The sequence below is a fragment of the Xenopus laevis genome, chromosome 5L, assembly GCF_017654675.1.
Source record: "Xenopus laevis strain J_2021 chromosome 5L, Xenopus_laevis_v10.1, whole genome shotgun sequence".
Lineage (NCBI taxonomy): Eukaryota > Metazoa > Chordata > Amphibia > Anura > Pipidae > Xenopus > Xenopus laevis.
In genome coordinates, this window is record NC_054379.1 from 5152217 (window position 1) to 5166822 (window position 14606).

Consider the following 14606-nt stretch of genomic DNA (forward strand, 5'->3'; position numbering starts at 1 on the left):
GAAAAAGCCCCAAAAAAGAACAATTTAGAAAAAAACTCATACGAATTCGGGTTTTCACTCAATTCTATCGAGTTTTTCCCTGATCCGATTAAATCAAGCTTTTTCAATAGTAAATAAGGTCAAATCATGAATCTAGTTTTTTTAAAATAAAAAATAATAAAAATTTGGATTTTGATAAATAACCCCCTTAGAAAAATAGGTGCATTTATATAGAACAATCTATACACTTTCAATATCTCTCTACAATGGATAAATGACACATCTATTTCTTGAAGACTCCAAATCAGGTATTTTTCAAATATATTTTCTTCTGTAGAATTAAGATGAGACGAGACACATTTTATTTCGCACACAGTATGCACTTTATGTTGCTTCGGCATAATAGACGCCTATCGTGTCATTTTCTATTATTTTCTCAGCTTTACACTTTTTACAGTTCACAATAATTCCGTTTTTATGCTATTAGAACTATTCTGAGTTTGTCATTTTTGGAACTCAGAAGTCAACAAAATATTTTTTATTTCTTTTGATGATATAAAAATGACTGGGATAAACACAAAGAAAGTATCAAAGCTCGTATCTTCCTAAAGTGACCTTGACCACGTGTTCTTTGCTAAAGGAAAGATACTGTATTTGTGCCTGAAACTGAAACTTGCATGATTGTTTAGACTTAGTTCAGTCTGTGTTATGGGGAACAGAGGAGAAAAGAAATAGAATAAAAGAAGAAGAAGAATAGAATAAAATCAAGTGAATAGTAGTGGTGAGCAAAATTGTTCTCAAAGTTTCGCCAAGAAAAGATGCCCATAGATTGTAATGGGTGTAAAAATTTGTGTCGCGGCAAAAACATTTGGCTGCCCATAGACTTCAATGCATTTCAGCAAATATTCGATGTTTCGCAAATTTTCGGTGAAGAGAAATGGATCAGATTCACCCATCACTAGTGAATAGGTAAGTAAGAAAATATATTTGTTGAATAAGACTTATTCTATCTGTTGCACAAGTCACATTAGTACTATTTTCAAATTTTACACCGATTTTTTGCAGCAAAATTCATGCAAATCTGGTAAATCGTCAAAAAATCTTGCAATATGTTACAGAATTTGACATACTGTACATTTCCTATCATTGAACCCTTGTTTGTTTCTGCTTCCACCGTGGTTAGTATTTGGTTTTTTCCTGCTTGTTACATTGATTGTATTCTCCACTTGTTTGTTGTTGTACTGAATTGTCCCATCTCAGTATAGGACCTTTTTGCTTAAACCTCTAATCTGATGTGTGGGGATGGGGGGTGTTTGTTTTGAATATAATAATGTGATTTGAAGACCAATATGCGGCTTTTAAAATAATAAGACAGTTATTCATATTTCCTGTTTAAGGTAACACTTTTGATAACCCTTTTATTGTACAATCAAAAGTTTAAAAGAAAAAACTAAGAGGAACAAAAACTTCTTAAATTAGTGTATAAGGTTTACTTTAGCCATAGAAGTCAATGGGAGCTGCGATCATCCTATTGGACCATTTTAATCATTTTTAGAGGTTTTCTGAATTTCTTTTCACTAGTAATTGCCCAAAAAATTTGAATTTTTAGATGTTCTGTAGGTTTTTTTGTGGATTATCCAGGGTTTTTTTCATTCATACTTTTTAAATTCAGATCTTTTAATAATTATCATGGCATTATTGATTTTAGAGAAAAATGTGGGAATGGAATATGTTTCGTTTGTGCAAAAAACATTTGCAGAGATCATTGTGAATGTTATCAGCCATGTTTGCGTTCTTTTTGTCCAATTACAGAACTCTTCGGCTTCCTCGAAAAGTTTGCGAAAAATTGGCTTTTGCAAACATTTGCATTGTATGTAACGCACAAAACAAAAACTGTAGAACTGTGTTTGCCAGAAGCAAAAATAACAAATAAAAAAAAAGCAAACAAATACAAAAATTATTATAGAATTATTATAGAAGTGATACTGACTAACAATAAAAATACAGTGCAAGCTTTTGGAGCAAGGGCCCTTCGTCAGGCAAAAAAACAAATGAATCTATACTGTTAGGTCATTGAAAAGGTATTCATGGGCAATAACTACAAATAGGTAAATTGTACAGATAATAAAAGTAATAAGGGTGGCTTGTAAATAGTCCAGGGGTCTACATATAGTCTGGTCACAAAGGGGCAGATTTATCAAAGGTCGAGGTGAATTTCTGAATTGAAAAATTTTAATTTCGAGCTATTTTTGTGTTCTTCAATTAGGGAATAGTCCAAATGAGATTCGAATTTGCAAAAAATTAGAAATTTAGAATATCAAAATTTATCATGTACTGTCTCTTTAAAAATTCGACTTCAATCCTTCGCCATCTAAAATCTGACGATGTTTTAGCCTATGGGGGACCTCCTAGAACCTATTTGGTGTCAATTGGTGGACTTTGAAAAATCAATTCTAACGATTCAAATTCAGGCAAATACAGACCTATTAGATCTAAAACAGACCTATTCGATCCAAAAACAATTTCAACTTAATTTCGGTTGGTCTTTTTGACTTTCAAAGTTTTTTCATTTTGAAAATCGACCCTTGATTAATATGCCCCATAGTGTGACATGAAACCTGACCCTAAATTAAGGCCCTGTCTTAATGTGTTAAATAACATCATGAATCTTCTTCTTCCAGTTCAGTTTTAGGGCAGGAGCACACAAAGCTACTGGGGGAGATTAGTCGCCCAGTTCTTCTTCAGACGACTTCAGTTGCCTCACAAGGAACATATTCAGACATATACAGACATATTCCACAGTGCGTTACAGAGATTATACATTATTTACATATATTTAAAAACCAATTCATAAAAATAAAAAGAGGTTCATAAAGTGATGGAAGTATTGTATTAAGCTGAACAATATTGAATGATGGTCAGTTCTGGATTGTTTGAAGTTAGTGCTCTTACCATTCATAGGGCAGTCAACAGTTAATATCTTCAGTAGGGTCTTACAGTTTCTTGAACATCTGACATCTACAAAAAAGTTTTATGATTTTTTTTCTATCCCAATGTTACACTGCAGAGATCCATTTAATGTTATTTGTGCCGGGAATGCCATCTCATCTTCAAAGCGAAAAGCACAAATAAATCCTAGAAGAGGAAATTGCATTTCTTTCCGGGACCATTCTGTTTGAAGACATGTTTATTACTCAAAGGACAGAACTTGATAGCATCAAGTACCCGTTTTGTAAGATCTTGCTTTAAAAGCACATGGTGTTTGAATGAATGCATACAAAAATGATAAAGCGTTCACTAAACTGATATCAATCATCTTTAAGCATTTTTAATAAGGGGCAAAATGTCCCTTGAAAACCAATGAAAGTATTATGAATTGGGGGAAATATGAAGATGTTTTGAGACTCAATGGATTGGGTTTTGTGTTAACAGATCAAAGATTTCTGAAATTAGAGTGTGCATATAAAAAGCAAACTATAAATATAGGGCTCTGTAGGGAATTTTTTGGCAGATTCTAGCTCTCTGATATTTTTAGCACAAATGATTTGGGTTTTTTTTTAGTGTAACTAGTTCTTTAAACATAGCATATGTTTGAACTGATGATAGTGCTTTGCTCTTTGCCCTTTTTATCGTGGTACATAATTCTACAAGATAATATATAAAAGATAAAATAAAACCAAGAATCCAGAAAGAGCTAAAAGCTACAGTATCAACCATTACTGAAATGATCAATAATTAAAACTGGATTACAAACAGAACTTTTTTAGAAGGTCCCAGGTAGTTTTATTTTAAAACAGAAACATTATCATTGAGAAGACAATAGGGACACAGAGATAATAAAAAATGTAAATAATATACAGGTAACAAACCTTCAACCAAGGCTAAGTGGAGGCCCATTTATTAACTGTCGAATTTTAGTAGCATTACAACTTTTTGAAACCATGATTAAACTGTATTTTTCTAAAACCATGGCTGCCATGAAAATTATTTTAAAGATGCTGTTATAAAATGTATGAAGGGAAAAAACTGTTAAATGTTGGCTTGAAAAGTTTTTTGACAATGTGGAAAAAAAATCAAAAACTGAATTGCTAAAAAAATTATAGGATCGGATCAGCTCCCATTGACTTCTAAGTATTGTATTAGAGGGTTTTTTTTGTCGGTATTACACTAATATATCTCTAATTTTGAGTTTTAGAGAAATTGTAAAAAAAAAAAAACATGACTTTTTAGAGAATAAATATGATTTGTGAAATAAAAAGGAAATCTGAATCCTAGTTAATAGACCCCTACGTTATGTATTCCCGTATTAGACTAAATTTAACAAACTGATTACAATGTGATATCGGGGATATTAAATTACAAGGAAAGCCTCAAAATGCCAACTTTGCCCATAGCTCACTGTAGTCCCCTGCCAATTACTATTTTCTTTGCTCAAAACCCTATACTTTTCAATAAATTTGTCTAACGAGAATCCCTATCTCTTTGAAATTGGTAACCACCATATTGGTTCTGATAGCTTTATTTAGCTTCCATGCATGTATAACCCTACTAAGCTGACCTTGCTTAATGTGCACATTATGCTTGAGTCACATAGGAACATTCTGCACATATGCTGGGTCTAAGTGTAACTTCAGGAGCGCTTGCCTTACCCAGACGTAATGTCCTCCTAGTCTTTGAAATAAGCCAGATGTCTATCAAGCAGTAATATTTTGTGTGCTTGGTTAGTGGTTATGCACTATTTGTTAGGAGCCCTAACAGATGGTGACAATTCTTGCTAAGGGTTTCCTTGTCCTTAAAGGGTCAACGACCAATCTCCCCAAACGCCTTCCCTCACTCTGCACCGGCTAAAATGAAAAAACGCCGGTGATAATCGCAATTTGTTTTCCAAAGTCGCCCAAAGGCTCCTCGTGAGAAATTGGTTGCCGCAAAGACGAGGCGATTAGTCGCCAGGCGACCAAATCTCCCCAAAATGCCCAGTGTGGACTTACCCTAAATAGTTCATATTTTTGAAACTTTAATAGTGATGGGCAAATTTATTTGCCAGGCATGGATTCTCGGTGCAAAAAAGTCTCAAAATTATTTTGACATCCACTGATTTCAATGCGTTTCGTGAATTTTTTGACAGTTTTGCGAATTTTTCAGCAAAACGGGACAGATGTGCCCATCACTAAACTTGAAATATTCTTGGCTATAAACAGCACATTGGCCCAATGGTTAACGCTGCTGCCTTGCAATGTTTGGGTCCAGCCAGGACCTGCAATAAATTGTACCCTGTTGAAATTGTGAAAGTAATAAGGTCCTTAGACTGTAAGTTCCTCTAGGGCAGGGACTCATGTTAAATCTGTATAAAGCACTACAGAATATGTTCACTATCTATAAAGAATAATAATCCAGTCATGAGATAAAAGAACACATGATCAGCCAAGCAGAATAAATTAAAAACTTAAAAATGTAAAAAATCTATATTTCATTGTCATGTTCCTATTTATTTCCATTTATCAGGAAATCCACACCCATAATTAAAATGTAAATCAAACTGACTATTCATTTCTATTATTTTTTTCCATTCCTTGTTCGGTCATGGCTGTTTAACAAAAGGTTAATAAGCACATAGAGATTTCACCAGCCATCGGGGGTGGGGGGAAAGAAGGGCACCCATGAAGCTCGCACTGTGAGGTAAGAAGCAGCAGTAAAGATGATGAAGGAGGAGATAAAAGCTAAGATAATATATAGAATGTAATTCAGTCATAGCTTGTGTTCCGTGCACTGGAGATGATAAGATAAAGGGGCTCAAACAGAAAATTGATTAAAAACAAGCATTAGTAAGCACATCTTTACTTTAATGATAAAAGTGATGAAGTGGCTATATATCAAAGAAGTTTTGCCCAGTAAAGACACGTTTGTAATTCAAAATTCAATTAGCTGTTTGTGCGGAGAGTGGAAGATATTGGAGAAGCACTAGAAATGTTTTCATGGACAATATATCAAGGGCAATACTCAGGGGTAGCGTATATGTGGTCTTCTTTTTGGTGAGCTAACGGCAGCAAGAGGACTAGGTATGGGACCTGTTATACAGAATGCTCGGCACCTGGGGGTTTGGATAAGGGATCCTTCTGTAATTTGGATCTTCATTCCTTAGATTTACTAAAAAAATCACTTGAGCATTAAATAAACCCAATATTCTACAGGTGTGGTACCTGTTATCCAGAATTTTTGGGACCTGGATAGGTCCAGATAGTAGTTCTTTCCATAATTTAGATCTTCATACCTTACATCTACTAGAAATTCATGTAAACATTAAATAAACCCAATAGGCTGGTTTTGCTTCCAATAAGGATTAATTATATCTTAGTTGGGATCAAGTACAAGTTACTGTTTTATTATTACAGGTATGGGACCTGTTATCCAGAATGCTCGGGACCTGGGGTTTTCTGAATAATGGATCTTTCTGTTATGTGGATGTTCATACCTGAAGTCTACTAGAAAATCATAAAAACATGAAATAAACCAAATAGGCTGGTTTTGCCTCCAATAAGGATTAATTATATCTTAGTTGGGATCAAGTACAAGCGACTGTTTTATTATTACACAGAAAAAGGAAAACGTTTTTAAAAATTTGGATTATTTGGATAAAATGGAGTCTATGGGAGACGGCCTTTCCGTAATTTGGAGCTTTCTGGATAATAAATTCCACACCTGTATTAAGTTTTTTTTTAATTTAATCTTTTTGTTTTACAAAATGTATTAAAAAATGTAAGTTACAACCTATGCGCATATCCATATATCTCAAGGGTTCCTTTTTGTCATTTAATGGAAAGATTAAGAGAAAGATTAAGAATGATATCCCTGTTGTGAGGATTCTTGAGTTTCTGTAGAGGTGTTGCCAATTATGATGTGTGAGACTCATCACAATTCAGTGGGAGATTTAAGAAAAATGATCAAATGTGCATAGAAATAGGCTATTTATTTGAGAGGCGGAAAGTCATGAGAGTGGCACATAGCCAGCACTGTATTGGGTGCTTTATATAATTTTAAAGTTGTTTTTGTTAGACATTTTACATAGGTGCCAATGCATTTCTGTTAAACAATACAAAACTGGTACAGGTATAAGATCACTTATCCGGAAACCCGATATCCAGAAAGCTCTGAATTATGGAATGGCTGTCTCCCATAGACACCATGTTATCCAACTAATCCAAATCTTTAAAAATGATTTCCTTTTTCTGTGTAATAATAAAACAGTAACTTGTATTTGATCCCAACTAAGATATAATTAATCCTTATTGGAAGCAAAACCAGCCTATTGGGTTTATTTCATGTTTAAATTAATTTCTAGTAGACTTAAGGCATGAAGATCCAAATTATGGAAAGATCCATTATCTGGAAAACCCTAGCATTCTGGATAACAGGTCCCATACCTGTACAAACAAAGAACTGTTAACATGCTATCATCAGATGTTGTAAGTTGTATTCAGGTAACAGGCAATTGGTATATTTGAGGAAATTTCCTGAGATTTCCCCTAACCCATGCCTGGTAGAAAACTGGGGATATCTGCTAGTCTAAGGGGGTTATTTATCAAAATCTGAATTTTTCTGATTTTTTAATTCAGAATTCAGACCCAACTAGAGTCCACGATTTGATTTTATTTATTATTTAAAAAGTATGATTTAATCACATCAGGTAAAAACTCAATAAAATGTAGAGAAAAATAGTGATGGGCGAATTTGCGCGATTCGCCGCCAGCGAATAAATTCGTGAAACGCCCGCGAAAATTTGCCGCGGAAAAAAAAGGGCGTCGGCATCAAAAATAGGCGCCGGCGTAAAAAAACGGGCGCCGGCGTCAAAAAGGGGCGCCGGCGTCAAAAACGAGACGCCGGCGCCGTTTCGCAAATTTTTAGCCGTTTCCGGCGAAGCGAAACGGCGCAAATTCGCCCATCACTAGTGAAAACCCAAATCATAGGATTTTTGAGAAATTCAGTCCTCGGCATGGAGGTGAATGGGTGGCCAGATGATCAATGATACGGTCTAAAAAAACATTCTTTTAATTACCGTGACCACTACCAATAATAGGAAATGGTTTGTTCAATGCACAACGTAAAAGCAAACTCCCTTTTCAGCCTGCAGTTTATTTGTGCAAGAACAGATACAACAGAGAAATAATTCTTTTTGTGTTGCTGTGTGTTTATATTTCAAGAAAAAAAAACTCACTGAAATCAAAGACCAGGATCCATCTGGGTGTCATCCTCTAACACAGGCAAAGTGAAAAAAATGAACTGGCACTTCATATAAGTGGAGAATTCAGCCTTTACTGATGTGGCCTTGTGTATATAAAAGCTAAGAGACTTTCTTTCAGATTCCACTGACTTTCAGTTTCTTTGCTATTTTACAAGGGTCTTACCTGGATGAAAGCTTAGACTGATGAAAAGATCAGCCAAATGAGTAGGGGTTGCCTAAATGCAGGATAAATTCCAGCAATTCCTGCAACCACTGCAGTCGGCTTCACCTAAGGAAATATAGTTCTCAGAGGAAGAAATTATCTGCCGAATAAATATAAATGTAATGGCTAATCTTGTATAGTAAATATTTACAAGAACTTATGAAAGCTGAATGTTCTTGTGCATTTTTATGAATGTTTTCCACAATATTTGATGTATCTGTATGTTTTTTTATTTGCAGGAGATTTATGCTTACCAAAATCACGGTTATACCCAACGGGGCGTTCGCAGGATTTCAAGACCTTGAGAAAATGTATGTATTATGTGTATAGATTTGTATTATATGACATGAATACAGCTGATGGAAGAAAAATAGAATGAAATGAGTTCTAATGTAAAAAGTATTAAAAAAAAAAGAAGAAGACACAGAAGGTTCACACTTGCTTGCAGAATTTGATTTCCCAAATATTAGTCCGAAATTCTTCAGAAAACTAAGGGGCCAATTCATTAACTTCGAGTGAAGGAATAGCAGAAAAAAAACTTTGAATTTCGAAGTGTTTTTTTGGCTACTTCGACCATCGAATGGGCTACTTCGACCTTCAACTACGACTTCGAATCGAAGGATTCGAACTAAAAATCGTTCGACTATTCAACCATTCGATAATCGAAGTACTGTCTCTTTAAGAAAAAACTTCCACCCCCTAGTTTGCCACCTAAAAGCTACCGAACCCAATGTTAGCCTATGGGGAAGGTCCCCATAGGCTTGGCTAAGTTTTTTTGGTCGAAGGATAATCGTTCGATCGTTAGATTAAAATCCTTCGAATCGTTCGATCGAAGGATTTAATCGTTCGATCGAAGTATTTGCGCAAAATCCTTCGACTTCGATATTCGAAGTCGAAGGATTTTCATTCCCCAGTCGAATATCGAGGGTTTATTAACCCTAGATATTCGACCCTTGATGCATCTTCCCCTAAGTATTTTGTTTAATTTATAGTGATGGGCAAATTTATTCGCCAGGCGCGAATTCGCAGCGAATTTGCGTGATTCGCCGCCTGCGAATAAATTCGCGGCAAAAATGGGCGCCGGCGTCAAAAAAACGGGCACCAGTGTCAAAAACGAGACACCGGCGCCGTTTCGCAAATTCGCCCATCACTATTAATTTACAGTTTCTGGTAATAGAATATTTTAATAGTTCCTACTGGTACAGCAAGTATATTGTAAATCAAATAATGTCCTACAGTGTGCAAGTCTTAGAAGGTGTATTATCTGTACTACAATGATACACAGTTATGGACTTATTTACCAAAAAGTGAATTTGTAAGTTTTTAGAAGCTTTTCTATGAAAAAAAACTCACAGTTGAAAAAAAACTTGAAAGTTTGCTTTTTTATTAAAAAATTCGAAAATAAAAAACTCAGTTGAATACAAGTGTGGAAAAAAACATGAATACCTTGAATCTGTGCGTTTACAAGTTCAAGAAACTCAAATGTGTGAGCTTACAAGCTAAAACATCTCAAACAAGTAGGACAATATAGAATTCTTTTGAGATTTACTATACCCCAAAGCTCGTAATAGCTCAAGTTGAAAAATACTGCAGCTAAAGCGTGTAGAAGTCAATGGCACAGGTCCCTTGAACCATTTTTAAGATCACTTGAAATGATTTGAGTTTTTTCCCATGGAAAAACTTGATTGATTCAACCCAAATTCACTGATTCAAGATATTTATTATACACCAAAGCTGCTAAAAATCTGAATCTGAAAATACTCCAGCTAAAACCTGTCGAGGTCATGGAGATCAAAAAAAGAAAAATATCCCAAAACTCTGTAATAAAAAAGCTAGTTTTTATTTAACATTAAAGGGATACTGTCATGGGGAAAAATTTTTTTTTCAAAATGAACCAGTTAATAGTGCTGCTCCAGCAGAATTATGCACTGAAATCCATTTCTCAAAAGAGCAAACAGTTTTTTTTATATTCAATTTTGAAATCTGACATGGGGCTAGACATATTGACAATTTCCCAGCTGCCCCAAGTCATGTGACTTGTGCTCTGATAAACTTCAATCACTCTTTACTGCTGTACTGCAAGTTGGAGTGATATCACCGCCTCAATTTTCCCCCCCCAGCAGCCAAACAACAGAACAATGGGAAGGTAACCAGATAGCAGCTCCCTAACACAAGATAACAGCTTCCTGGTAGATCTAAGAACAACACTCAATAGTAAAAACCCATGTCCCACTGAGACACATTCAGTTACATTGAGAAGGGAAAACAGCAGCCTGCCAGAAAGCATTTCTCTCCTAAAGTGCAGGCACAAGTCACATGACCAGGGGCAGCTGGGAAATTGACAAAATGTCTAGCCCCATGTCAGATTTCAAAATTAAATATAAAAAAATCTGTTTGCTCTTTTGAGAAATGGATTCCAGTGCAGAATTCTGCTGGAGTAGCACTATTAACTGGTTCATTTTGAAAAAAAAAATTGCCCATGACAGTATCCCTTTAAGGGGCATTTTATCAAAGGTCGAATTTCGAAGTAAAATATACTTCGAAATTCGACCATCAAATGGCTATACTTCGACGTCAAAGTCTTTTTTACCGAATTTAGTAAAGTAAAATCGTTCGATCGAACGATTAAATCGTTCAAATCGAACGATTCGAACGATTTCAGCGATCGATCGAATGATTTTACTTCGACTACAAATGCATTTGAAGGTCCCCATAGGCTAACATAGCACTTCGGCAGGTTTAATTTGGCGAAGTCTAAGTTTTTTTAAAGAGACAGTAATTCGATTATCGAATGGTCAAATATTCGAATGAATTTACTTTGAATCAAAGTCGAAGTCATAGTAGCCTATTCGATGGTCGAAGTACCCAAAAATTTACTTCAAAATTGGAACTTTTTGAACTTTGAAAATTCACTCAAATCCACTTCGACCCTTGATAAATCTGCCCATAAGTTAAAAGAATAGCCATACAGACCAACTGAGATTCTACCTTACCTTTCATACCCTCTGGTACTTTATCATAGGCAATGATTGCATGAGCTCATGTAGAAGTCAATGGCAGATGTCCCTGAAGATGTTTCTTAACATTGTGATCTGTGCTAGTTTTCGTATGATGATCCGATAAATTCGAGCTATCACAGTGGCAATTCGATAAAATTGAGAGTCAATTCAAAAAGACCCAATTTTGTTGCAACTTTTTTTCACACTGACTTTTTCAAGAAGAATTATTGGTAAATAATTCAGGTTTGGGAGTTTGGATGATTTTTTTTTTTATTAGATTAAGGGAAAAAGTTGAGTTTTAGTAAATACCCACCTAAGTGTTGGGGGGCTGAAAAGAGGAAAGCAGAAAAATATATATAATTAATATCAGAAAACCAAAGGGTTAGATGTTGGAGATGTTTGTAAACTGATTTCTTGCAGAAAAGAAAGGCAGGTTTTTGACAGTAATGAGTTAATGCAAAACTTTTCCATTTTTATTTTTAGCTGCGGCCACTTTCAAGTGATTTTACAATTATTCACAGAACAGGGAAGTGCTGGGGGATTTGAAAATGGGCTTTGATCAATAAAAATATAGCCTGTATGCTGAAATTTTAATTGGTGTTTTCGTTTACCCTACAATTTCTTCATAATATAATTTCATGGTGCTGTAAACAAATGCTTGAATTCTAAATTGCATAAGGATAAAGTCTGAATGATACTGTACAAATTCTACATTTATCTCCTGTCTCTAATGATGCTGAAAAAATAGAAAACGCATTTCCATTTAGCATATCAAAAAACTAAGAGGTAATACAAGGGATTCATTTTAGAGAGCTAAGTTACATTAGCCAATTTTCCTGCTTTAAAATTGTGTTTTATCCTGTATTTATAATGATTCAGGATTTTCTTCACAAAATAAATTGTTAGAGAATGCAATATAGTATAACTGGGTCCAAAGGTTTTAAAGGGACAGTACAACTACCGACAGCTTAGATTTACATTGCTAGGCAATGCACGTTCCCAACTTATGTACAGTAAACAAAATGTATAATGTAAATCTATAATAAATACTCTTACTTTTGCTACTTGTCTAGCAACCAATCAGCAGGTAGCATTGACTGGTCACTGAATCTGATTTCTTGCTATAGGGTACTAGATGTGGGCAAAAGTAACACTTTTTATTACATTTCACAATGGAATCCACAGGGACTAATTAATACATGCAAGGCAGGGTGCAAAGTGCAAAAAATGGCCACAATCAACTGTGTTTTTGCACCTTGCACCCTAACCTTCAGGCTAGTTAATTTGTCATGGGTCTTTGAAATGAAGGGCAGAGACCTATTGTCTCCTGATGAATACAGTACTACCTGCATTTGGCAGCATTGTATTCATGAGGGACGAATTGGCAGGTGGCATCCCCCTCACACCACTGACCTGTTCCCTAACTTTGTGTGCATTAGCAGGCATTTGCCCAATGACAGGCAGTATGAACAGTCCAGCTTTGTGCCTGCCACTGCTGCATTCTGTACCACACACTAGAGTCCTGCGCGGGTCCATTTTTTGGGACCCGAACCCGACCTGTACCCGCAACCCACATTCTTACCCGCTTGGACCCGCTACCCGACCCTACCCGTAAGTACCTTATCCCCGCGACCCGCTGACCATCAAGAATCAGGAAGTGCTGTCATTGTAAACCGGAAGTGACATCATCGGAAGTAGACATGATCATGAAAAAAAGGAGTAAAACAGGAAGTGCTGTCATTGTAAACCGGAAGTGACATCATCAGAAGTAGATGTGACCAGAAGAAAGGAGTGAATATCGATATTGAGAAGACTCGCAACCCGCTAACCCGCAGAACCGCAGACCCATGGGTATACCCGCACCTGGAACTTCTAAACGCAACCCGCAGGGTACCGCAGTTTTTGCGGGTAACCCGCGGGTACCCGACCTGCTGCAGGACTCTACCACACTGGACTTTTTTATTTGAAGCAAGGTGCATAGCACAACCAGGTCCCAGACAGATCTTCTCTTTGAATAAGCATTTAGGGAATTAATTTTAGGGCTCTTGCACTTTTATCCAGGATCTAAGTAAATGACCCCTTATGTTTCCAGACATTTGTTAACACCCTTGTCAACAGTGCAGAATCTATAACATCAAAAGGGAAGGAGTTAAAGGCCATGGAAACCACAAAACATATTGTGTAGAAAAATTCCCACCACCCTTGGAGACAGTAGCCCCGTTGGCACTCAGCTTTCTAGGTGTCTGGGAAAAGAACATGCAGCCACTATCTTGGATTCTTAGTTCAGTAATCCACTCTTCTTCTATTGTGCAATAGTTCAGTTCCTCAAAAAGTTGGTGGTGTGAAGTCGGACTGGGGGCACGGGGCCCATCTCCATCCACCAGAAGCGTTTTGCACCCATTCAGGGCGCTTAGTCTGAGCCCATGACTAATTGCCCTGAATGGGTGCGAAACGCGTAGGGTGGATGGAGATGCAGATTTATATTTTTAACTTTGTATAAATAAAATTGAATTTCTCTGGTCCTGTGGATCCGTTTGAGTGCCGGTCGGCCCTACTTTTCTCCTCCCCTGCTGATCCCTGTTGACCCCCCACCCATACCGCAAAGCTCCCTTTAGGCCCCCACCTTGCACACACCTCCCCCCTCCACACGCTTACATATGCACTCCTACCTTGTGCGACCAGGACAGGAGGAGGACATTCTGGGTAGCAGTTATAAGGAGTCTGGGTCTAGGCCAGCGGGGCCCACGAGAGTCTGGATGCATCTGGGTTATTTCCCGGTGTCCCACCAGCCCAGTCCGACCCTGGTGTGGAGAAGTGTGCTTGCACCATGAAAAAGATGATATGAACAGGCATAGTCATCACACATCTTAATATTAGCAATCTTGGAAACCATAGAAGATTTTTTCTTTGTCATATCATTGCATGGAAAAGACTACTGATGAACCATGAATTCAAAAAGCCCACCAGGCACCCTACCTTGTTCCTGCCATTTTTAATTCAAAGAGGGAGAACTAGTGATGAGCAAATGTTTTCACCATGTATGGATTTATAGCAAAATTCAGCATTTCAACATTGTTGTGGAACTGCAACACAAATTTGCTGCTAAAAAAATTTGTCAAGAAAAAATGCCCATTCTCTTCAGTGCATTTGGACTGAGAACAAACACCCATTGAGGTGAGAAAAAAGTTGC

The 14606-nt window shown here is 36.5% G+C and overlaps 1 protein-coding gene across 1 annotated transcript in view; it reads left to right on the forward strand.

Annotated features, from left to right (window-relative positions):
* Window positions 1-14606, forward strand: part of fshr.L (follicle stimulating hormone receptor L homeolog) — a 112555-nt gene that overhangs the window by 46308 nt on the left and 51641 nt on the right. Inside the window, 1 exon segment of the mRNA NM_001256260.1 lies at window positions 8657-8728. Coding sequence (NP_001243189.1) covers window positions 8657-8728 — 72 coding nt within the window.